Source organism: Arvicanthis niloticus, chromosome 11 (assembly GCF_011762505.2).
Source record: "Arvicanthis niloticus isolate mArvNil1 chromosome 11, mArvNil1.pat.X, whole genome shotgun sequence".
NCBI classification, from domain to species: domain Eukaryota; kingdom Metazoa; phylum Chordata; class Mammalia; order Rodentia; family Muridae; genus Arvicanthis; species Arvicanthis niloticus.
Window position 1 is genome coordinate 60145069 of NC_047668.1, and position 26016 is coordinate 60171084.

Below are 26016 nucleotides of genomic sequence, written 5' to 3' on the forward strand. Positions count from 1 at the left end.
CAATTTATAGGAGTAACTGATACTGTACCGTGATCACATTCCTTTTGTAATGTAACTGTCCGTTTGTTTTCTCAGACTAATACTTCGTCATACTCAGCAGCATTACTAGTCACAGAGAAGCTACAATACCTTAGACATTAAAGACCAACAGCTTCTACAAGTAGAAAAAGCCACTCCACACAAGGTTTATGGTTGTAGAATCAACAAGAAAAGCTAGATTTAAAAATCAAGAATAAATTACTTCAAATACAAACAAAAAAATAAAGTTTCAGCAGGACATGGTGGTCCACTTTTAACCCCAGCACTCAGGAGACAGAGGCAGGAAGATCTCCGAGTTCGAGGCCAGCCTGGTCTACAGAGTGAGTTCCAGGACAGCCAAGGCTACACAGAGAAACCCTGTCTCAAAAAACCAAAAATAAATAAAATCACACAAACTAGAAATGAAACCATATCCAGCCTAGCTGAAGAACAGGATGACAAAGGGGTTAAAACGCCTGCTTCCCTCATCTGCAACATTTGCCACTGTTCTTCTTCCCCACCACCCCCTCCGTTTTGTTTTGGTTTTTTTTGTTTTGTTTTTGAGATGGGGTCCTTGTCTGTGTAACTCTGGCTATCTTGGAACTAACTATATGGACCAAACTGGCTTCCAACTCACAGATCTGCTTGGCTCTGCATTCCAAGGGCAGGCCAACTGCCTGCCATATTAGAACTCTGGGACTGCGAAAGGTTGGAATGCTGCAGACCAGAGACAAGTTATCGTCGGTCACCTACATCTGGTTGAGAATAAACTCCCTCCTCCTGCCCTTGGGCTGAGGGCTGTGCTGTGCATCCACAGCACTGGCAGGCAGCACTGAGCCCAAGGACAGCCCGATTTCATACAGGACTCGCCCAAAGTGGCAGCAGGGTCCAGCACAGGCCCTGTTATATTAGAGGCTATAACCTTAAATCAACATTAGGGGATCATCATCACCTCAGTTCACAATGGGTCACGCCTCTTTACTGACTCAGTGTGCATGGTTCTTTTTTACAAATATACACAAACACTTAATATAAACACAGGAGAATCCAATGGGCAGGTAGTTTTAAGAAGCCAGGGATACAGAAGAAAAAGCTGGTCACCGTATTTTACAAACGGTCATCTGAACTTCCCAAGCCATGACTTGATGTCTCCTCCCAAACATCCTGTGGCCCACAAGGTCTTCCTTTGGGACTCTGTACCAATCAATAGCCATACTTGTCATTAAGATGGGTTCTGCCATCTCCACTTTGACCTAGATCAAAAGGAAAGAAAAGAAGAAATGTATTTACCTTTCCAAAGTCAGGAAGAAAAAATATTCAGATACCAGTAGGTCAAAAGCAAAACAAATCAGGCAGTTTCTGTTATAACAGAACATTTACCTACAAAGAAAAACATTTTTTTTTTTTTTTTAATTTTTGGATTTTCAAGACAGGATTTTTCTGTATAGCCTTGCCTGCCTCTGCTTCCCAAAGGCTGGGATTAAGGACAGTACTTTGATCTGAAAATGTCCTTTTTGGGCAAAATCTTACAATATACTTTCTTTTTACTCAGCATTTATTAGTAGATGAGAAAAAACATTCCTAGGACCTAGAGTTATAGTAGTTACAAGTGTCTTAGAAACATCATCCACCAAGGAAGCAGCATGGGAGAGGTGGCCATCTCTCACCCGCATTTGACCACTAGCACCGAGCTGGCACAGTATCTATCCTCAGAGTGCAGTTCTGGGCATCCCAGTGACCCAGGATGTTAACGTCGGCATTTTCCCACAGATGTATTTCTATACCTGGTGTATTTTATTTATTTGTTTGTCCAGTAATCTTTATCCTTTTCAACTTTAGAATTTATTAATTTATTGATTTATTCCATTAGACAGGACTTTTCATGGGTATATATAATATGCTTTGAGCATATCCCCCATACTCCACTACCCTTCCTCTCTCCCTGGCCCATCAGTCCCTTTGTTCCTCTGGACAGCTTCCTGTCATTTATACACACATGATTTTATATCTAGAGAAAACATGCAATATTTGTCTTTCTGAAACTGACTTAATTCATCCAGTATGATTACTTATTATAGAGTTGTTTGTAATGAGTAGCAAAAGACTAGAAACACAGCAAATATCCAATGAGGTAACTATTTAAATAACAAAGTCTGCCATAAAAAAGAACTATAGTGCCGTTTAGTCAGACACAGTGCCATATACCTGTCTGACCAGGCTGGCTTCAGATTCATAACCCTCCTGCCTCAATCTCCAAATGTTCACCACAGAACACACAGTCCACCATCTCTATCATACTTGTGAATGATATACACAACAATAATTAATAAAAATAAAAAACAGCCAAGAAAGCAGAACAAGGAACCAGTGCGATGGCTTAGTAGGTAAAGTCAGAACTCACACACTGAGAGGACAGAATCAACCGTTGCACATCGCACTGAGTTTCAAATGCATGCCATGGTGTACATGTACAAGTGTACACACACACACACACACACACACACACACTCATGCTCAAAAAACAACTATGTGTCAATTAAATGAGAAAAAAGAAATAATTGTTCTAAGAACAAATAATAAGTAGACAAAACCCCCATTTGTGTAGAAAAGGTTCTAAAATATCTTTTGTATAGGCATTTTATATAATGCATTAAGAGTTAATAATTAATAAGAAACTGATACTATTCCATTAACTTTAGAGAAAAAAATGACTAGATGCGTCAGAATCTAATTTTTAGTTTTAGTTAATAAAATGTAAAATTCTTGCAAAAATAAGCAAAAAAACTGTAAAGAGCGCATGCCTCCCTCAGCTGGCTTTAGTAGTTAACGAAGTGTGGCCAGTCCTCTCCATCTACTATCCCCATCAGGCTCTCTTATTCTCTGCCACCAGAGCATTTAAAGTAAATCTCAGGTGTCATTATATCTGTGAACATGTCTAGAACATAAGGACATTTTTCAAAAGCCATTATTCAACATTATTCAGACTTTTAAAAGAGTCAACTAAAATTTCTATCATCAATATTTAGTTAGTGTTTGTGATGGTTTGTATATGCTCAGCCCAGGGAGTGGCACTGTTAGGTGTGGCCCCATTAGAGTGGGTGTGTCACTGTGGGCGTGGACTTTAAGACCCTCATCCTAGCTGCCTGGAAGCCAGTCTTCTCCTAGCAGCCTTCAGATGAAGATGTACAACTCTCAGCTCCCCCTGCACCATGCCTGTCTGGATGCTGCCATGATGATAATGGACTGAACCTCTGAAAGTGTAAGCCAGCCCCAATTAAATGTTGTCCTTTATAAGACTTGCCTTGGTCAAGACAGTGTTCAAATGTGTGTGACTGTCTCATTACTTTACAAAATTATTTTTACATATTTATTTATGTATTTTTGAAGCAGGGTCTTGTGTAGATAAGATTTGTCTCATATTTGCTATGTAGTAAAAACTGGCCTTGAACTTCTGATCCTCCTCCTTCTCCGGCTGAATGCTGGGATCACAGGCCTATGTCACTACCCCGGCTCATGCAGTGCTAGGGATAAAACACAGGCTCTGTGAGTGCTAGGCAAGCGCTCTACAACTGAGCTACACACTAGGCTACTATAGTTTTTACAAGTTAAGTGAGGATCTACACAGGATGCACCAATTCCACTCACTTCATGTGTCTCTTTACATCCTTTAATTCCAAAGGGAGACTTACTGTACACTTTGTGACTTTCTTAAATAACTAACCTACTTGATATAAACGGGAGCCAGGACGGCTCTGAGGCTAAGAGCACTTGCTGCGTTTGCAGAGGACTGCATTCAGTCCACAGCACCTTACATGGCAGATCGCAACCACCCACAAGTCCAGTTCCAGCAAATCTAATGCCCTCTTCTGTCTCCCATGGGCAACAGGCACACATGTTGTATACACCATACATGTAGGCACTCGTGTACACATATGTAAACATCTTAAAGGAAAGAAAACTAAACACTATACCTTCAGGTGGGACCCACACACAGTAGTCTGGGTCATCCTCAGGATATTTGGAAGAAAGTATGGGTGGAAACTGCAAAGAAGAAAAATACTGTTTTACTCACCAGAGTTGTTTGTTGAGTCAGAATGTCACTAAGTAACTCAGGGTACCCTGGGATTTGTGATCACCCTACCTAGGATTACAAGTTTGTTTCATCATATCTGACTCTAAAGACTTTTAGCTGTAAGAATGATTGTCTTTGTGCCTGTCAGTAAACAAAACTAAGAACAGCTTCCGTAAATGACTCTGATTCCTACAAAGCCAGAGGTCAGGGCCAAGTGTCCTCCTCAATTGCTCTTCATGTTTTGAGACAAAGTCTCTATGAAGCCCCAGTTGGCTGAAAACACATTACATACACCAGGCTGTCCTGAAACTCACAGAGATCCTCCTGCCTCTGCCTCCTGAGAGCTGAGATTAAAGGCATGCATCGCCACACCTGGCTTTTTTTTTTTTTTTTTTTTTTTTTTTAACTTTTAAAATTCTATTTATTTGTGCTTTGGAGTGTGCATGTCCTGGGGCATATGTGGAGGTCAGAGATCAACTAGCCAGAGTCAGTTCTCTCCTTTTACCATCTGAGGACAGGACCAAATTCAAGCTGTGATCTCGACAGCAAGCATCTGCACAAAGCCACCCGCCATTCTTTTGTGACAGGTGACTCTGCACTGAACCTGGAGTTCACTGACATGGCTAGGCTGGTTGGCCTTCTGCCTCCTCAGTAGTGAAGCTGAAGACATGTGCTGAGAATCCAAACCTGGGTCCTCACACTTGCCCCACAAGCACCTCACCAACTAAGCCATCTCTGCAGCCAGTATAAGACCCTGTAAAGTGGTGTTAACATCTGGCTGCTTGAGGCAGAAGGCATATGAGACACTCTTGCACTACAATGAAAGCCCTGCCTCAAAAAGAACAAAACCAAATAGTAACACACACACACACACTCCTGAAAAAGAGAAATAAAAGGAGTGGTAAGAGAAGGCTGGTGTTTGTCTTTGACCTGGTATAGCAGACAGAGAGATAGCCCGGCAAGCCTGTTGTTAACCTTTGTGAGGTTGTTGACAGGCCTGCCTTTGGCTGGACTGTGGTCTAAGGTTTGGATGGAGACTTGGGTCCTAACAGGCATGGTGTCCACTGTGCACTCAATATGCTCATGTTCCTCTTGCCAGTATGGAAAGTGGACACATGTTGGGCAGGGAATGCCTTACATGATACACACCCAATAAAATCCTGGTTCTGAGTCCGTGAATGAGCTTCTCCATTTAGCAAACTTGCCACAGCTAGCTGCTAGGGAAACTAAGCACTTCTTGTGTCTCTAGTACATGAGGACTCTGAGCCTTGCATATGGTTGCACACATTTTTTTGCCCAGTGCGTTTTCCTGTTGCTGATTGTCCCCACTTTCCTTCTGCTGTAAGGAGTCATAGCTGCCAGCAGAACCGCACACCAAGCTACGCAGTCCTCTTGTGAGTTAGTCACCCCAGGATGATCCCGGGACGGGACATAACAACCCACTTGGCCCTCTCTGAGGAGCTAGTGAAGTAGGAAGCTCTTGAGATATTAATACGAATTCCACAATAGGTTAAAAATTAAGATTACAATGGAGAACATTAATTATACTTTTGTGTCACAAGTGGGAGATAAGAACATGTACTCAAATTTCTTTGCATTGCATACAAGATATGAAAAACAATTAATAAATTAATAAGAGCAGGGTAGATGGAGATTAAAAAATGAAAATGAAGAAGAGTCCAGATTTCTGCGAGGAGCTACTGCTGCTGGAAACTCTAAGGCAGTCTCAAGAGTCAAAGACCCGCCACAGTAAATCTGCTTTCAGAAAAGTCAAGTACTTACTTTGCCTGGCCCAGGAGATTTCTTTTTCTTCAACTCCTCTTTGTCTTTTTTATATTCATTCTCTGGTGCTGCTTTAAGAGGGGATAAAGTAGATATAGCTGTTATCAGAAGTAAACATATTATAGACTGAAGCTCCCCCTGAGATGGTGCTGTAACTGAAGCCATAAGACACTCAGTAATTTGGAGAGCTGGCTCAGTGGTTAAGCACATCTGCAGCCAACCCCTACTGGCAGAGCTCTCAACTCCCTGTAACTCCAGCTCCAGAGGATCCAACACCTCTGGATACCACAGACACTGATACTCATGTGCACATACCAACATGCATATACCCCCCAACACACATAACCAAAAATAAACTCTTTGTTAAAAAATGTATATTAAGAAGAAATAGTTGGAGCTGGAGAGATGGCTCAGCAGTTAAGAGCACTGACTGCTCTTCCAGAGGTCCTGAGTTCAATTCCCAGCAACCACATGGTGGCTCACAACCATCTGTAATGGGGTCTGATGTCCTCTTCTAGTGTGTCTGAAGACAGTTACAGTATACTCACATACATAAAATAAATAAAGAAATCTTTTTTAAAAATGAAGAGGAAGAAAAAGCGGGAGGAGGAAGAGGAGCAGGAGGAAGAAGAGGAGGAGGCTGCCCTTCAGAGGAGCAGAGTTTGGTTCCCAGCACATGTCAAGCAACTAACAACCACCTATAATCTAGCTCCAAGGGAATCTGATGACACCTCTGGTCTCTGCAGGCACCTGCATACATGTAGGATATAATCACAGACACACTCTCATACACTCATAAGAAATTCCCTTTCACTGTATCTTTCAGTTTTAAATACCAAAGCTAGGCTATAAGGTAAGTTATGACAAGGCTGCTTTTCCTGTCCCACAGTCTAACTGTGACAGGCAAAGCCAGAGACAAGCAGCCTTTCTAAGTACCAACCAACCTATCAACCCATTTATTACTAAATCATTTCCACAGTAGGACACAACGGCCTGAGAGATGTGATGCTGGAGAGGCTTCTTCAGATCAGAGAGGGGCATGAGGCACTGAATGCTTTGTAGGATAGATGGGGAGGAAACAGGCTAGGAATAGGACAGGCAAGTAAGATAGTACCGAACACAAATCTCTGTCTGTCCCTAGCATCTGTACACCACTGTCTGTCCTGCCTCCCACCTCCCTCCTTATAAAACCAGGTAGCACCTGTGTGTGAAGAAGCACTAGACTTGGCTATCCGACTCACCTGAAGGGTCCTCACATGATGACATTATTTTGCCCAACTCTTGATAATCTTTACTCTGTTCCACGTGGCTGAGTTGAGATATGCTTTCTATAAAAAGCAGTGCCGGGGCATATTGTTGTTATTTAATTCATGGTAGAGTCCAAAAGCACAAAGACAAGAAGAGCAGCTACACACTTCTATGTCATTCAGCTGACTACAGCAGATTCAATTCACCCTAAAGTCTTCAGTAAAGGAGTTCCCGGATGCCTAGCAGAACCCCTGAAATTCCACTTTAACACTTACAACAAAAAGTCTTGAAAACGTACATATCTACCTCCTAATTTACAAATTTAACCTCAAGAAAAAAATATATTTTTACTTTACATTACACTTTACATGCTTAAAATGTAAAAAGTAATTAAATCATGACGTATACATATACTGGACCACTATGACCCTTAGTAAGAGAAAATCATATTATAAAAATAATATTTTTATTATCCCTTATCTGATTCACAAAGCCAGTAAGAAAGTTCAGCAGGTAAAGGCACTTGCCACCAAGCCCGACGGCTCGAGTTTGACTCCCCACAATCCACAATGGTGGAAGCAGAGATCTAGCTCCCTTTGTCCTCTGACCTACACATGTGTGCCATAGTAGTCACATAATCATAAACACATAGATAATAAATATAATTTTAAAAATTAAAAAGTAATATTTTTAGGACATAGGAAAAAAGCAGGTTATAGATTAAATATGATTCTACGTTAAAAAAAAAAAAAAAAAGAAGACAGAGGTCCAAAGGTGTAGAATAATCTTTCATCAACTGTAAATTTATTATTTAACTTTTAAGGTATTTTTGTTTTGTTTTGGGTTTTTTGGTTTTGGTTTTAATTTTATGTGCATTGATGTTTTGCCTGCATGTGTCTATATGAGGGTGTCAAATCCCCTGAAACTTGAGTTACAGATAGTTGTGAGCTGCCATGTAGGTGCTGGAAATTAAACCTGGGTCTTCTGGAAGAGCAGTCAGTGCTATTGACCCCTAAAGCCATCTCTCCAGTCCCCGAGCTTTAAGGTTTTAGACCAAGCTCTAAGGTTTTAGACTATTATTTAAAAACCTGTGTTTTTAAATGCCATTATTTAAAACCTGTGTTTTTAAATAATGGTATTCCATTTGTGCTGACAATTCTCAGAAGACTATACATTACCTAAAATCCCAGCCCTAGGCACGAGAAACTCTTACCCAAGTGGATGGTCAAGGTAGTCCAAGTGATTCCACAAGCAATAAAGCTATTGCCATTGCCCTCCATTGATTCCCAGAGGTTGAAAGTAAGTCCTTATTGCTAAAGACACTGCATACTTAGGACACAAGATTGGACAGCTGGAGCTGAATCTATCTGGAAGCCTTGTTCTTGTAGTCTAGCTTCCAGAGCACCAGAAAGTACTACACAAACTGACAAGGGAAGGAAGCAACTTACAGTCCTAACTGACAGTCCTATCGAGCTGCAACAAGTGTGAACAAAAACACAGTCCAACACGCCAAGATACATGGAAGATGCTGCAGTGGCTCCTCTGTTGGCGATAACCAACAGCTGCCTAATTGAATGTAAGGCTTGCTAAAAAGAGGAAACCTTGCTATTTTCACATGTGCATACATACACTCTGATCCTCTGTAACAACAAACATAACCAGTTTTGTGTTTTTAACTCAACCACAATGAATACAACTGCCCGACTAGCCAGCACAGGGAAATAGACACTACCATGACTTTTCGTCTCCTTAGAGCACGAGGGCTCTGAGGGAGCTCTCGGGTGCTCCACTGCTGCTTCCAGCTCTGGCTCCTGAGGTAGCCTGACACCTCCATCCTCCACTCGTTCTTCATGCTCTTCCTTTGCTTTCTCCTCCACTTCTTCCTCTTCTTCTTCCTCTTCTACTTCAGGTTCATCCTTCATTTGCATTAAAGCTGGAGGGAGTTCTGGACGCTTGGGTGGCAACTTCTACAAGAGAAATTAAAACCAAGAACCAGAAGTTCTTCATGAGGGTTAAAAGAAACAGTTCTCCTCTGGGAGGTTAGGCTAAATGTACACAGGGCAGCCTCTCCAGGTTAATAAGCCCCACAGAAGTCTGCTAGAAGTGTGGCCTCCAAAGGCAATTTTGTTCATCTATAAATCTCAGCAAACGTTGCAGCAATTTCTAGGCCACAGATTACTAAACAATATATATAAGAACCTAAACTGGATCTGCAACACCAAAAACCAAATCAATGAAGATTATTAACGCAGCACCGTGTATACAGATCACTGGCAGTGTGCCTGCCTAGCAGATGCAAGGTCGTGTTCCTTCTTCAGTGGAATACACAGGGTTCCAGGGTTATTAAATATAAGACACTTGAAGCACCTTGTAGGGAAAAAGAACACTATTGCAGGTGAGTGACAGCAGCAGGATCCAATCCTGTCATACCGTTGCTATCACAGGACTTTGATGTATTACAAGACCTTCAGGGAAGTAAATCAAATATATGTTTTCAAGAAAGAAATCATTTTTTACTGTACTCCCCTAGCCCTCTGAATACTCTGAGACAAGGTTTTACTAAACAGTGCTGGTTTGCCTGAAACTCACTATGTAGACCAGGCTGACTTCAAGTCTGGAATGATCCTCCCAGGCAAAGATTATCACCCAGGCTACTAGCTAGTCCTTTAATATTTTTTAAATATTAAAAAATTAAGTAATCTTTTTTAAAAAGCCTTTTTAAAAGATTCATTTAGTTATTATGTATACAGCATTCTGCCTGCATGCATGTCTGCAGGCCAGGAGAAGAAGACAGGGTTTCTCTGTGTAGCCCTTGCTGTCCTGGAACTCTGTGGACCAGGCTGGTCTCAAACTCATAAAAATCTACCTGCTTCTGCCTCCTGAGTACTGGGATTAAAGTCAGAGTCTGCACAGGGCCATGCTTCACTTACATGTGGTACTGGGACCTGAACTCTGGTCCTCACACTTGGGAGTGACCCCTGAGTCATCTTTGTGATCCAGCTCACTAATTCTCAGCAAGAGGTCCCATGCTAGGCCAACAGTCCAAGAGGTCCCCATGCTAGTCCAACAGTGTAAGAGGTCCCATGCTAGTCCAACAGTCCAAGAGGTCCCCATGCTAGGCCAACAGTCCAAGAGGTCCCCATGCTAGGCCAACAGTCCAAGAGGTCCCATGCTAATCCAACAGTCTAAGAGGTTCCCATGCTAGTCCAACAGTCCAAGAGGTCCCCATGCTAGTCCAACAGTCCAAGAGGTTCCCATGCTAGTCCAACAGTCCAAGAGGTCCCCATGCTAATCCAACAGTCCAAGAGGTTCCCATGCTAGGCCAACAGTCCTTCCCATGCTAGTCCAACAGTCCAAGAGGTCCCCATGCTAGTCCAACAGTCCAAGAGGTTCCCATGCTAGGCCAACAGTCCAAGAGGTCCCCATGCTAATCCAACAGTGTAAGAGGTCCCATGCTAGTCCAACAGTCCAAGAGGTCCCCATACTTGTCCAACAGTCCTTCCCATGCTAATCCAACAGTCTAAGAGGTTCCCATGCTAGTCCAACAGTCCTTCCCATGCTAGTCCAACAGTCCAAGAGGTCCCCATGCTAATCCAACAGTCTAAGAGGTCCCCATGCTAGGCCAACAGTCCAAGAGGTTCCCATGCTAGGCCAACAGTCCTTCCCATGCTAGTCCAACAGTCCAAGAGGTCCCCATGCTAATCCAACAGTCTAAGAGGTCCCCATGCTAGGCCAACAGTCCAAGAGGTCCCCATGCTAGTCCAACAGTCCAAGAGGTCCCCATGCTAGTCCAACAGTCTAAGAGGTCCCCATGCTAGGCCAACAGTCCAAGAGGTCCCCATGCTAGGCCAACAGTCCAAGAGGTCCCCATGCTAGTCCAACAGTCCAAGAGGTCCCCATGCTAGTCCAACAGTCTAAGAGGTCCCCATGCTAGGCCAACAGTCCAAGAGGTTCCCATGCTAGGCCAACAGTCCAAGAGGTCCCCATGCTAATCCAACAGTTCAAGAGGTCCCCATGCTAATCCAACAGTCCAAGAGGTCCCCATGCTAGTCCAACAGTCCATTCCCATACAGCCAGGGAGTAACGATAGAAAATCTAGTTCAAGGACAGCTCAAGGACTACAAGTTCAACACACTCTAACTCACAACTTACCCCTACTGTTCCAGTTTTTAATTTAAATTTGCTTCCTCCTTTCATGGCACCAAAGAGAGGCAATGCAAGTTTCTTAGTTTTGTTGTCTGCATTTGTAGTTTGAAGTTCAGTCCTAGGAAGAAGAACAATTATAAATATATATTCTAGTTAAGTTCAAGGTTTTATCTTACATGCCATGAAACTGGGCTGGCGAGATGGTCCAGCGGGCAAAAGCACTTGGCAGCCTAGTTTAAGAACCTGTTCAACCCTCTGAGCCCACAGAAAGGTGGAAGGAGAGAAATGACTCCACAAAGTTGACCTCTGACCCCCACACATTGTACTATACCTCAACCTGCAACAAACACAGTAATAAGGAAGACAGTTTTAAAAACACCAAGAAACTGACAAGGACACTTCTGAGAAACAGACATGACCACAAGATGAGAATCCATACATAAACAAGAAAGAAGGCTGAGAGCCTACTAAGTGATGGTGATACGGCTCCCTCAGGCTGTAATTCCCAACATGGCACAGAACTTTCCATTTGTCAAATGGTGACTTCAGTGACGATAGCCACTGGAGAAGGAAAATAAAAGTATAGCCCAACTTTGTTTTTTGAGACAGGGATTCTCTCTGTAGCCCTGCCTGTCCTGGAACTCATGCTGTATACCAGGCTGGCCTTGAACTCAGAGATCCCACTGCCTCTGCCTCCCCAGTGCTGAGAATAAAGGTGTGCACCATCACTGCCCGGCACACAACCTATCTTAACATCTAGATGCTCTTACATAAGAGTTAAAGGTTTCATAGAGGGATGAGGGGCATACCACATGGTCACTGACAACCTAAAGCAGCTCTGTACAATGAAACTTTATGCAATGGTAGAAAACTTGTAATGTTTATATTGTATTATCCATTTGATTAAATAACAACTACATTTGGGGACTGAGTACTTGAAATGTGACTAGTATGTTGAAGAACTGAATTTTTAAAACTTTACTTAAAAAAATTTATAGTATATACTGTTTAATATTATAGGGTATTATACTACATAGTACAGCTTCTCAACCACCCAAGCACTGAGATTACAGGCATGAGCCATCATACACATCTGTCTCGCTCTGTAGTCCAGGCTAGCTTGAAACTTACTATTCTAGTGCACCTGGCTTCACTAGAGAACCACCTGGTCAGTTTCCCTCATGCAAGGATTATAGGTGTGCACCATCATGTCCATACTGCAATACAACTGTTAATGTGGTTTTCTAGTTGTTTATTAAAAACTCAAATTGTCGAAGCTAAAACTTTATGGTTATGTTATCACATAACCATACTTTAAAACCTAAAACACTATGGCTACTTGGTGCAAGATTCTCCTTGGTGCAAATTTACTCACACATTGACATAGAAAGTATCAAGAATTTAAATACTGTCAAGTCTCTCTCTGACTGCTGTCCTCCAGTCACTAAGTTCCTTTCCCCAGAGACACTCACTCAATCAGCTTTTATAAATATGTCCAGAAACAGAATAGCAGATGCCATTGGGAACCTCGCTCACTCCCTTTTAGAGTGACCAGCTACCGCAGACGTCGTATGCTAAGGTCCATGTCTAAATATTTCTCAGAACTGCTTGTATTCCCAAAGCCTGTGGTCAATGCTGGTGTGCAGAAGGGTAAAGTCCAAGCCCCTAGCCTTCAGGACATCTGTGGTGCCACTCTAATTCTTAAAAGCACATCGTTGCCCAGCTTGTTCCCTGTTCTTTCCTCTACTTCGATACAGATTTCTCTAGAGCAGCTGCAAGTAATCTTTGAGTAAGTCATTTGTAGACAAATTCCCCATCTCAAAGTGTGCTTATAAGGAACTTGACTAAACAGACATATACATATATACATGTATATACATACAGAAGCTATGACTCCTTACCTCACATCCTTCCTCTACACATATATTACACTGTTTTATAGTTAATATATCTTTTGCTACTTATATTTTGATAACAATCCCACAATTTGCAAAAATAATTGCTTCCTTATCTTAATAGCTACATGGTATCCTACTGTATAATATTTAATTTTGTTCTTGATAAGCATTTATGTGATTGGTATTTTGTTATTGTAAACAATATTATATATTAGTAATTTTCTAAGTATGTAAAGACAAGTGTCTAGAAATAGGCCAAGTGTGGTTGCACATATCATAATCCCAGCACTCAGGCCACAGAGGCAGACAGATCATCTGAGTCTGAAGCTAGACTGGTCTACATAGTGAGTTCCAGTTCAGCCCAGGCTATTTAGTGACACCTTGTCTCAAAAACAAAACAAAACAAAACCTAAATAAATAAATCTACATCTTTTCCTTCTTCCTTTTTTTGCAGTATTGGGAACTGAACACAGAGCCTATACATGCTAGGCAAGCACTCGACCACTGAACTACAAGATCTCTAGCCCTAAACGTTGATTTTTTTCTTCCTTTTTTGTTTTGGTTGTGTGTGGGGTTTTGTGGGTTTTTTTTTTTTTTTTTTTTTTTTGAGACAGGGTGTCACTGTGTAACCTTGGCTGGCCTAAAACTCATAAAGATCCATCTGTCTCTGCCTAAGCACACACACACACACACACATTGCCAAGTATAGCCCAAACTTGTTTTCAACTTGCTACATAGCAGAGGATGGCTCTGAACTACTGATCATCCTGCCTTTACGTCTCAAATGCTGGGATTACAGGCACGCACTACCATGCCCGGGTCTTTGTGTGTACATTTCAATTGCTGTGGCTGATTATCTATTACCTTGCAAAGTTTTTATATATTGAAGGTACGAGTCTTTCATGCATGTTGCTTTTAAAAAAGGTTTGCTCTGCAGAAAGATATACAGCAGAGGACTGCCTGGTCTTGCCTTAGTGAGAGAAGCTGCACCTAACCCTTGAGAAACTTGAGGCCCCAAGGAATGGGGAAACCTGGTGGGGTATGGGGGGTGGTGGGGACATCTTTTTGGAGACAGGGGAGGAGGAATGGGATAAGGAACTGTCAGAGGGCAGAACGGGAGGGGGATAATGACTAGACTGTAAAAAAAGATCAAAGATAATAAAAATATTAATAAAAATACATTACATATAAAATATTTATGAAACTGTCAAAAATAAAAATTATTTTTAAATGCTTAAAAAAACTTCATATCATTCCAATTAACCAAGAATCCATGTAATATCCATGAAGAATCCTCTAGCAATCTATAGTTCACAAATAGTCCTTTTACTTTATTTTTTAAATGTATGAGTACCCTGTAGCTGTCTTCAGACACACCAGAAGAGGGCATCAGATCCCATTACACATGGTTGTGAGCCACCATGTGGTTGCTGGGAATTGAACTCAGGACCTCTGGAAGAGCAGGCAGTGATCTTAACCTCTGAGCCATCTCTTCAGCCCCATCCTTTTGTCCCTAAAGGTTGTCTGTACCAGGAGTATGGCTCAGAGGTACAATATGTACTTACAATGTGTGAGGTTGTGGTTGACCCTTAGCACTAAAAAAACAAAACAAACCACTAAAAAAAATAATTCTATAATTATTAAATACAAAGATAAATAAGACTAGATGTGGTGGCATATCCACATTTGGGAAGTAGAAGCCAAATATAATTGTTTTTAAATTATACACATATTCCTCTGGATAAACATAGTTGAGGGAAGGAGAGGAGTTGGATATGATCAAAATACATTATAAGAAATTCTCAGAGAATAAAAATTTTACTGCCGGGCAATGGTGGCGCAGGCCTTTACTCCCAGCATTGGGAGGCAGAGGCAGGTGGATTTCTGAGTTCGAGGTCAGCCTGGTCTACAGAGTGAGTTCCAGAACAGCCAGGGCTACACAGAGAAACCCTGTCTTGAAAAAACCAATAAATAAATAAATAAATAAATAAATAAATAAATAAATAACCACACACACACACACACACACACACACACACACACAAATTTACTAAAGTTTTCTTTAAAAGTTCAACCTTAGGCTGGAGAGATGGCTCAGACAGTAAAGATGTTTGCCACTAACCCCAAGTCTGAGTCCAATCTCAGAATCCAGATGATGGAAAGAAAAAGCCAACAACCAAAGTTGACCCCTGACCTCAACATGTGCACACCACACATACACAACAGAGGTCATGCTGGGCCATTGTACCCTGTGGAGACCAGGCTAGCTACATGGGCTATTGTCTCTGATTTTTCTCAACTAGAACTACTCATACTTACTGTTTTAGCTCTGGGATCTCTGCCGGCTTTACAAGTTTTATTAACCCTTTAAGTCTCTGTTGTTCTTTTCGTAATTCAAAAGTCCTCAGGTGAAGTTTCTTCCGGGACACCCCATCTAATGTGCTCCCTGACTTCATTTCTGACATGAACGCATCTAAAGAATCCTGAGATGATGCTGCTGATAGAACTGTCCAAATGGAATAAGACATGTTTAGAAAGATGGTCCAAATACTTTTAAATCCAGTGAAACTATCCACAAAGGGTTCACAAATATAAAGCTGAACAGCCAACACCACTGATATTAGGAATGAATCAAAAAGTTATAGCTGTGGGAGACCTTGGGAGGTGATTTAGGCGTCATTCCTGTCAACTATTAAATAAAGGAAATTAAACCAAACATTTTAAAAAATATTTTTCTAGCTTTACAATGTTACACTGTGGAAGAAGAAATGGCTCAGCACTTGCTGCTCTTGCAGAGGATCTGGGTAGAGTTTCCAGCATCCGTATGGCAACTTGCAATATTCTTTAACTCCAGTTGCAGGGGATCCAGTGCCCTCTTCTGGCCTCCATGAGCACCACACATGCATTGGTACACATGTATGAAGGCAAAACACTCAAAAACACACATAAAATAAAAAGCTATTTTGCTCCTTAAAAGTACCTCCAAAGCCTTCACTTTCCAGTGTATCCCAGTGCCTAACACGATGCAGTACATACTTATATGACAGGTGCTTGACAACTATTGGATGACAGGCTTACCTTTGCTTGAAGCCTTGAGCCTTTCAGAAATTTCGGTGAGTTCTCTTTCAGCATCATTTAACTTTGCAACCTATAATGCCCAAATCAACAGGGTTAGCAAGTGTTTTCCTTCCCATCACCTTCCCATTGTCAATACTATTACAAGGTTTAAGATGACTGGTTCAGAAGTCCATCTAAGTTGGCTCCTCATGGAATTTATATTTCATTTGTTTACTTTATTCTAGTAGAAATAATTTTAGAATTAAAAAACTCAAATAGAATGAGTAACTGAATAGTTACTGGTAGATGTTGAATGTTTTAAGCTAGGAATATTGCTAAATATAGTGTTCAATGCATGTCACCTTAAGGCAAGTTCCTGAATGGCATAGCCACTCCAGACTAAGGTGACACCATTCTTCTGACTTCTCTTAAATGCTGGGGCCTAATGTCAGTTTCATTGTGAACACCCAAACTTGGAAATTTTTCTTTTTGGGGGGGATATGGGAAGCAATGCCATATCCAAAGAATGTTCATTAAAAGATCAATACAAATCTGGAGGAAAGTGAATGGCAGTGAGTAAACTACTTTTTCCAGTTATTTTCTTACCATTGAATTGAGATCACAGAAACTGTAACTCAGTATTAGATTTCTATGCTGTTGTTTTTAAAAGCTATAATGACATAAAAGTAGCTACTTCTATGAACAACTTGCCAGTGACTCAAAAGTTTCTGGCTTCTCCTCAATCTTCCCAGCCTTCTTCATCCGGTTCAAGCGCTTCTTCTCTATCAGGCCAGTCCTATCGAGGAATGTATCATCGTCACTATCATAAAAATCCTCATCTTCCCAGTTCTTGGCTTTCCTTTTCCGAGATACTAAAAATAAAACAATCCATAACAAAGGATTTGTTTGTTTGTTTGTTTGTTTGAGAGATTGAGAACGAGAAAGGGAGGGAAAACAGGAGGCTGGGGATATAGCTCAGTTGGTAGAGTGTACATAGTATGCACAAGGCCATTGGTTTGATAGGTGCAAGGGAACAAATCTATAATTCAGCACTTGGAGGTAAAGGTAGGGGGATGGAAGTTCAAGGCTATCCTCGGCTATATAACAAGATTGAGGCCAATCTGGGATACACAAAACCTTGTCAGAAGAAGAGGAGGAGGAGGAAGAAGAAGGAAGAGAGGAGAAAGAAAGAAGAGGAGAGGAGAGGGAAATAAGTCACACACAAGGGTGCCTATCATGACGTTTATATGAGGAACCTACAGTAGTCAAATGTACGCTGAGAAGATGATGTGGTATACAAAGTACTTGTCTCACAAGTGTGGACCAGGTTCATAATGCAAATGCTGGGCAGGAGCCCACCTGTAATCCCCCGACACAGAAAACAGAGAAATCCATCCCCAGCAAGCTGGTCAGTTAAACAAACCTAGGGCTTGGGTTCAATAAGAGATCCTACCTCAAAATAAAGGGTGAGGAGTGACTGAAGAAGATACCCAACACCAACCTCTGATATCCACACTTTATAAAGAAGTGAAATCAGAGACAGAGAACAAAATGGCAGACCCATGGGCTGACAGGAAGGAGAATGGAATTAATGTACACAGGCTATAACTGCACCAAGGATAACGAAAAGTTCTGAGCTAGGCAGTAATTGTTACTTAAATATACCTAATATTACTAAATTACAGCATGTTTTATGCTACATATGTTTTACAACAATCAACAGTAAAAACAAAGCTGGCCATGTTGGTTGTATGCCTTTAATCCCAGCACTCCACAGGCAAAGGCCAGCCTGGTCTACAGAGCAAGTTCTGGGACAGCCAGGGCTACACAGAGAAACCATGTCTCAAAAAAATAAAAAACAATCAAACAAAAAGAAATCAATCAATAAAAAGGAAAGATGATAATAAGAAAAAGATCACTAACCATAGAAATAAGCCAATAAATATGAACCTGAATACATAGACCAGAATGACTTTGAATCACAACTATCCTCCTGTGTCTGCTTTGACAACTACAGACATGCACCACCATGTCTGGCTCAGGAGCCAGGGTTCTGGGGTTTTTTTTGTTTGTTTGTTTGTTTCTGTTTCTGAGATAGGGTTTCTCTTTGCATAGCCCTGGCTGTCCTGGAACTTGCTCTGTAGACCAGGCTGGCCTTGAACTTACAGAGATCAGCCTGCCTCCGCCTCCTCAATGCTGGGATCAAAGGTGTATGTGCCAACACACTCAGTTTTCATGTTTAGTTTTAAATCTACACTCACCTACATACAGAAAACCGTCTAAGACAATATAAACAACCATCTTAGGATGTTGAGGGAATGCTTCTCTCTGCTTCAGAAGGTTCTGTACAGTTTACACACATCTATGTTGAGAAATTATGCAGTATATTTTCCTTCTTTGTTTTTTAAAAGGAAAAAGATTTTTATACACTGACCTGCTTCCTGCCGTAGCAAGCCCAATGTATCAAGGATCCGACAAGCTTCCAGGGAGCACTGTATCATGGCTTCTTTCTTCTTTCCTGAGTGAATGGCCTCAGCCACCAGCTGCTTCCCAGTTGAATCATCTACAGGTAACCTGCATTGGTTTACAGGGGCTGGAGCTCAGCAGAAAGCTCTGACTCTCAGGAAAACAGCCATCAAGACGCTGAGTGTCCATGACGATGGCATGCCATGCTCTCAGATAACTGCACTGTCTTGCCTTGGTCGGACTTCAAATCATTCCCTTCCAGCTTTATTCATTTCGCCCCCACTCCCAGTGCTATTGAGCTATCAAGGCCCAAACTTGGAAGTAGCCTAAAGTGCAGAGTAAAGTTACTCTTGGGCTACTCCCTGCAACCACATGTTAACTTGAAACTGGCTACTTTCAAACAAGACCCCGTCTCAAAGCACAGCTAAAAACAAACAAGAAGAACTTACCTCACCCTGCAGAGCCAAGTGCTGTGTCCCTGCTCGTCAAATTCATATTCTAATTCTTCTCCTGTAGGAAAAAAAAAAAAAAAACAGTATCAGCCAGATCTGAAAATTACCAGTTGATACAGTAAGGAGGACTGTATCAAGTCAAAGATATCAAGTTTAACATCACAGCAAGCACAGCTAGGGATCATTACCTGGAAATCAGACTAGAATGAATGTGACATACAAGAAAATCATTTCAAATCCAAACAATCAACTCGGCAGGGTCTGACAGCACAGATCTGTAATCCCACTATTCAGGAGGTGTGGCAGGAAGATCTCAAGCGTAAGGCCTGATGAGCTATAGGGTGAATTTAAGGCCAGCCTGGGCGACTTAATGAACCCTGTCTGAAAAAGAAAAATCTACACCCTTTTAATGGCTATTCCTGGTCGTCAACTTGACTATATCTGGAATACACAAATTTCTGACCTGGATCTTAGCATGCAGCTCTTGAGGCATAGTGCCCATGAAAAGCTTAGGCCCAGGCAAGAGTGCAAGGAGATCTCTAAATTCAAGGTCAGCCTGGGACAAGCAAGTCCCAGATCCAGGTGTGGTGGGACACACTTTTAATCTGGGCCACACCTTCTGCTGAAGACCTACATAAGGACATTGGAAGGAAGAATCACTTCTCTCACCTGCTTGCATTTACTTGCCAACACATCTGTTGGAACCCACTTCTTCAGGATTCCAGCTCATACAGAAGACCAGCTGAAACAACCAGCCTCATGGGACTGAGCAACTACTAGATTCTTGGACTTCCCATCCACAGCTGCCCATTGTTGAGTTAGTTGGACTACAGATTGTAGGTCATCACAACAAATTCCCTTACTATACAGAAACTATCCATAAGTTCTGTGACTCTAGAGAACCCTGACTAACACAACCTCCAACTAAAAAAGAGAGCTAGAATCAGATGTGGTAGCTCATACTTAAAACCCCAGCACTCAGGAGGGAAGTTCGAGTTCAAGGCCAGCCTGAGTAACACTGAAAGTCTGAGACCCTATCACTTGAGAAAGAGGGGGTAGGGGGAGAGACAGAGAAACAGAGTTAGGATACATCTCAGTGGCAGAGTGCTTGCTTGAAATACATATAGGCCTTATGTTCAACCAGAGGCCACAAAACACAATCTTGGCTGTGTATACTTATATATACAGCTTATAATACTAGGTATTCAGAAGTTGAGGCAAGAAAATCATACCTCCATGTCTACCTGGTCTCCAGGTGATGGAGGTCTCCAGTTGTGCTTAGTGACAGAATGCTTGCCTAGCATGAGCAAGGTCCTGGATTTGATCTCAACACAATCAAAACAAAACACCCAAACCAATCATCTCTCCATATATACTTTTACTTATGCAATAGTGTGTGTGTGTGTGTGTGTGTGTGTGTGTGTGTGTGTGTGTGTTAAGACTGGGTATCTTCCTCAGTCATTCTCCACCTTAGAATTGTTCACTGAACCAAGAATCCATCAATTCAGCTAGGCTGGCTGACCAATAAGCTCCAAGAACCCAATTGTCTCTCTGCCTCCCAAGCACTGGGCTTATAGGCATATGCTACCATATCCAGCTTTTTTATGTAGGTTCTAGAGATCCAAACTCTTGACCTCCTGCTTGTTAGCAGGCACCTTATTGACTAGCCTCAACTTTCATAGGGACAGTTAGTTTTTAGATGCATAAATACTCATTTTGTTGTTGCTGCTGGAGACAGGACCTCATGTAGTCTAGGCTGGCCTTAAACATGCTATGGAGACAAGCAAAGTATGACTTTAAACTCCTGGTCTTCTTGCTTCCACTTGCTAAAGTGCTGGAACAGCAGATACCAGCCACTATGACTGACTAGAATCATAAATACTATGTGTGGAAAGCAGTTAGTTCATATATACTTCTAGTTATATATATATATGTGTGTGTGTGTGTGTGTGTGTGTGTGTACATACATACACATACAGGTATACAGAGAGAGAGGAGAGACAAACAGAGACAGAGATAGACGGACAGACAGATTGGATTCTTCTTTCCTTTTGGTATTCAATCAATTACAGGAAAAAAGAACTGTGTGCTTTGAACATGTACACTTTTTTCGGACAGTATAATGACCATGTGCATACATTTAAACTATATTAAGTATTATAAATAATTTAGAGTATATTTAAAGCATATGGGAGGCTGTATGTAGTTTATATGAAAATATTATGCTACTTGATATAGAAACTTAAGCATCCTCAGATCTTAGTATCTACAGCGAAGCATCTTGGAATTAATCCCCCTAAAATCCCTCTGAATAACTATGTATGTGTTAATGTATACATAAAACATAAATTTATACATAAATATGCATCAATGCTCTCTCAAAATATATCTACTGAAACAATTCTCCCTGAGAACATTTCTTATCATATGAAGGTAGAATCTGCACTAAGAACTGTAAACAGGGGCTGTAGGGGATGGCTCCGTGGGAGACGCCCTTGCCTAGAGAGCGTAAGCATCCAAGTTCAATGTCCTAGAGACCGTGTAAAAAAGCTGGGCATGGTGGCACATACCTGTAATCCCAGCCCTGGGGAGGCAGAGACAAGAGGATTCCTGGGGTTCAGTGGCTAGTCAGTCCAGTGTAATTAGTGAGCTCCAGGACAATGAGAGACCTTGTCTCAAAGGAAGTAAGATGGTGTTCCTGAGAATTACACCTAAGGTTTTCTAGAACACATACATAAAAAAAATACTGATTATGAAAGACCATGTGAACTAGGAATAATAAATTCTAAGGCTTTGTTTCATTTTCCTACCACTAAATCTAAGATCTGAGAAGAATGTGTTGTTAGGAGAAAAGTATTTAAAATGGAAAGGAAGACAAGAATCTTATTATTTTCAACATGAACCTGGGACTTGTGATGGAGATCTCTCTCTCAGTAATAGAGAAAGCACTTTCCCAGCACACACTCAGGATCAGAGCCTTAGCAACCCACAAAAAATAAAAGCAAACAGAGCCAAAGAAAGTGACGAAAACTGATCACAGGGCAAGAACTGAATGAGGAAGACAACAGACAAAATACATTATTTACAACTATTAGGCAAAAGTCAAAGCTTTAGGAAGCGGCATTGCTGTGAACGACTTTTAATGTCACAGCCAGAACCACAGTCATTCACATACCTTCTCGGTCAAAGAAGCCTTGAAGTGCCTTCTTTGGATCCTTTATATAAAACGCCTCCCGGTCCTGCTGAAACTCCAAGGCAATGGGGTTCTCTTCGGCCTCGTCCTCTACAGCATCTTCTCCTGCAGGAGACACAAGAAAGAACAAATATGAGACGAGGGTACGTGAATGAGATTCATGAGCCTTCTAGGCTGAATCAGGATATAATTAGATGAGGTGGCACAGCGACACACACCAGTAGTCAGTACTCAGGAAGCTGAGGCAGGAGGATTGCCTGACTGTATAAAGACAATGTTTTAAGAAACACACACACACTTATTTATCCATATTTGAAAGTGGTTAAAAGAAAGATATCTGGGGGCATAGGTTGGAACAATCACAATGTCACCATTATGAATATCTGTTTTCTAAGCTGTGTAACAAACAAGACTTGTTTCCATGGCTTTTTCTTCTTTTCATCACTTTAGAAACATTTACCCACCACACTTTGAAAAACCACTGAGCTATCTAGCCTAGTCTCTTTTTCTCCTACTCAGGTCTTATTGATTCCAATACTGCCTATTAGTAACTCTCCAGTCTGACAAACAGAATGGTCAACACAACACTCCCTTAAAAACCAACAGTCTCTGCCCTGAGCACCAATGCTGGCATGCAGCTTTACCAGAACTACTCTTCTTTTCCTTCAAGTTCTAGCTTGAAACTCTTTTCTTCTCTCTTCTCTTCTCTTTTTTTTTTTTTTTTTTTTTTTTTTCTTCCCAGAGTCAAGGTTTCTATGTATCTTTGGCTGTCCTAGAACTCACTTTGTAGACAAGGCTGGCCTCAAACTCACAGAGATCTGCCTGCCTCTGCCTCCACAGCGCTGGGACTAAAGTCGTGTACTCCCACCCCTACCCTGGCTTCAGCTTGAAACTCTTATCTAAAAAATATATAACATAGGACAGCAGATAAAGGTTCCTGCTGCCAAGCTTGAAAACCTGCTTTTGACCCCTGAAACCCACAAAGTAAATGGAGGGAAAGGGAAACCACTCCTGCAAGTTGTCCTCTGACCACCACCTACAGGCCATGCCCCCTAACACAAACAAACAAGAGTTAAATAACTTACACTTTCCAAGAGATCTAAATCAGTACTGTCCAACAGAAATATGTGTTATGAGTATAATTCTGGGTTTCCTGTTAGATACTTTAAAAAGGCCATCTTACCATAATAATTATTACAAGAATATGATAATACTTTGTTTTTTCATTGTCATTGAAATTCTGTGTGTAGTTTGCACTTAGAAGACATGCCTTTGGATGAGCCGCATTAGACATATAGATGACAGCTATTGAATAGCGTAGTTCTAACTAAGATCCCAGCGACTGACTCCTTTTCTGACACTAGCTCAAGCATGCTAATGGTTTCTGGCTTATTCTTAGCCTAAGTATTTTTGCATTTGTTTTGCCTTGACATCTACAGGCCACACATACAGGTGCCACAGTGGACACGGAGGGCCAAGAACCTGTGGGAACCATCCTCTTCTTCCACCATGTGCTCGATTCCCAGGGTCAAACTCAGGTCAGCACAACTGGCAACACACACCTCTACCTGTCGAGCAAGCTCATCAGACTGCAACTTCTTTCTTTCATTCACTCTCTCGTTTGTTTTTTGAGTTGGGGTCTCTCTATAATGTAGCTCTGGCTGTCCTGAAATTCAATATGTAGATCATGCTGGCCTGAAACTAACAGACATCCACCTGCCTCTGCCTCCCACGTGCTGAGATTAAAGGACTGCATCATGATGCCTTATTAGCCCCAACTATCTTTTTCTTTTAAAGTTTTATTTTATGTATATGGGTACTCTATCTGTATGTACACATACATGCCAGAAGAGGCCTCAGATCACACTATAGATCATTATGAGCCACCATGTGGTTACTGAGGACTGAACTCAGGTCCTCTGCAAGAGCAGATAGTGCTCTAACTACTGAGCCATCTCTCCAGCCCCCTCCCCCAACTATCTTTTTATAGGCCTGAATACCCAAGCATCCAAAATGTGGAGCTATGCAATATCCTCTTGAATGTGTTGCACTTCGTAAAAATAGCCTGAGAGATGAAAAAAATATCAAATACTGATTTCTCAGTGAATGGAATGAAGTAAATTTTTTCATGCCCTCCAGGTGATAATTAGCACTCGGAACTCTGTGTGTGTGTGTGTGTGTGTGTGTGTGTGTGTGTGTATGTGTGTTTACATGATAAAAGCAATAAGCAAATTGCACAGTGAGAAAGAGTGTATGTATAATGCCCATAATTCCAAATTTTTATAATCACTAAAGGTAATGACCCTGGGCTTGGAAATTATATTTACCCTACTTCAGCTGTAGGGTTTTTGAGCTGTATGATCAAAAGCACTTGAGTGCCACCAGGAATGAGCTCAGAACTTTCAGTAGCAGTTTCTTACCCATTCCCCACGTGCAGCCCATCTCATCATCTTGACCACTTGTATTTCTCTTCCCTTCAGTGGTATCTGCTTCCTCTTCTTCATCTGAGTCTTCACCTAACATCTTCTTCTCCAATAACATCTGCTGCTGTTTGCGAAGTTCCTTCAACTGTGTTACTGTTAATTCAGATTCTGCCTCTCGGTCTTCCTCTGGTCCCTAATGAATCAAGGGGGAAAATATTGACATATATGGATTCAGAAGTGGAGAAATTACTTTCCAAGATACAGCAATGCACACAGACCTGTGGGTCAGACTGAGCCTTATGCTTTTGTCATTGGCTACTAGAAAAATCCTTCTCTCAATTAAACCTTAAAGAAACTCAGAATCCCAGCACAGTAAAGTCTCAAGATTTTGATTTTAGATTTTTCTACTTACCTGAAGGATAAAGAGCCGAGTGCTGCCTCCAAAGCGAATAACGTGCCCGACATGGACTCTACAGTAAGTGCGGGGTGGAATGCGAGTTTTGTTGAGGAAAGTGCCATGGGTACTTCCCAGATCATAGAGATAAAAGCCCTGCCCTGGACCCTCAGAGTCTCCGCAGGGATCCGACCCCCGGTGCTGTAGTACAGCATGGTACCGAGACACGGAAGGATGCTCCAGGCATATGTCACAGCTAGCAAGTCTCCCAAAAAGGCAACTGCTCGTATCTTTCAAGGAGCGGGTGCCAAGGATGGTGCCACCCTTCAGGGTTTCGAGACTGTAGGGAGCTGTGGCTGGGCTGCCCCACGATGGCTCTTGGTATGGAGGAGCCCGGGTCGGACCACCAGAAGCAGGAGCTACCCGCGGGGAGCGGAGCTGCTCCACCGGTGGCTCCCCAGTCTCCTCGCTGTCCCGCTGCGGGGGCGGGACCTCAGGCTCCCCGCATCCAGAGTCCAGCTGCGCCGTGGGACATTCCTTCCTCACATCCTCAGGAACCGAGGGACTGGAGGCCGGAGCCTTACTCCGCACTGCGGGAGACACCGGCAAAACAGGTTTCTTAAACTCGCTACTGACTTGCTGAGGTGCTGGCGCTTCTAGCTGAGGAGTATCAGCCATCCTCAGCCGGGTGCAATCTCAAAATATGTCCCTCGGAAACCGCTGCCCCCTCTCTCCACGTTCCCGCTCTCTTCTCCTCCTCTTTCCCAGCTCCCTGACGCTTCTCTGAACGACAATGTTGGCGTTCCTCTTTCAAGACTCACAGAGTTTCAAAGATGTGAATAGCACTAGGGAGTCACAATACCAGAA

General features: G+C 42.0%; 1 protein-coding gene across 6 annotated transcripts; it reads right to left on the bottom strand.

The window, feature by feature from the left end:
• Nucleotides 1-971: 971 nt before the first annotated feature.
• On the bottom strand, nucleotides 972-25968 carry Slc4a1ap (solute carrier family 4 member 1 adaptor protein). Of its 6 annotated transcripts, none has more exons than XM_034514510.2 (14): nucleotides 25168-25968; nucleotides 24753-24948; nucleotides 22315-22437; nucleotides 19137-19197; nucleotides 18656-18795; nucleotides 16933-17093; nucleotides 16243-16312; nucleotides 15484-15670; nucleotides 11273-11384; nucleotides 8853-9087; nucleotides 7114-7200; nucleotides 5873-5940; nucleotides 3990-4059; nucleotides 972-1271 (listed from the first exon to the last, which is right to left on the bottom strand). In XM_034514510.2, exons 1-14 carry the CDS (start codon nucleotides 25825-25827, stop codon nucleotides 1222-1224), a joined length of 2220 nt encoding a protein of 739 aa, XP_034370401.1. In that variant the 5' UTR covers nucleotides 25828-25968; the 3' UTR covers nucleotides 972-1221. The 6 variants fall into 6 exon arrangements, with proteins under 6 accessions (XP_034370401.1, XP_034370400.1, XP_076798387.1 ...); XM_034514509.2 differs by having other exon boundaries at nucleotides 5873-5943; XM_076942271.1 differs by lacking the exon at nucleotides 972-1271 and adding an exon at nucleotides 3443-3539.
• Nucleotides 25969-26016: the final 48 nt, after the last annotated feature.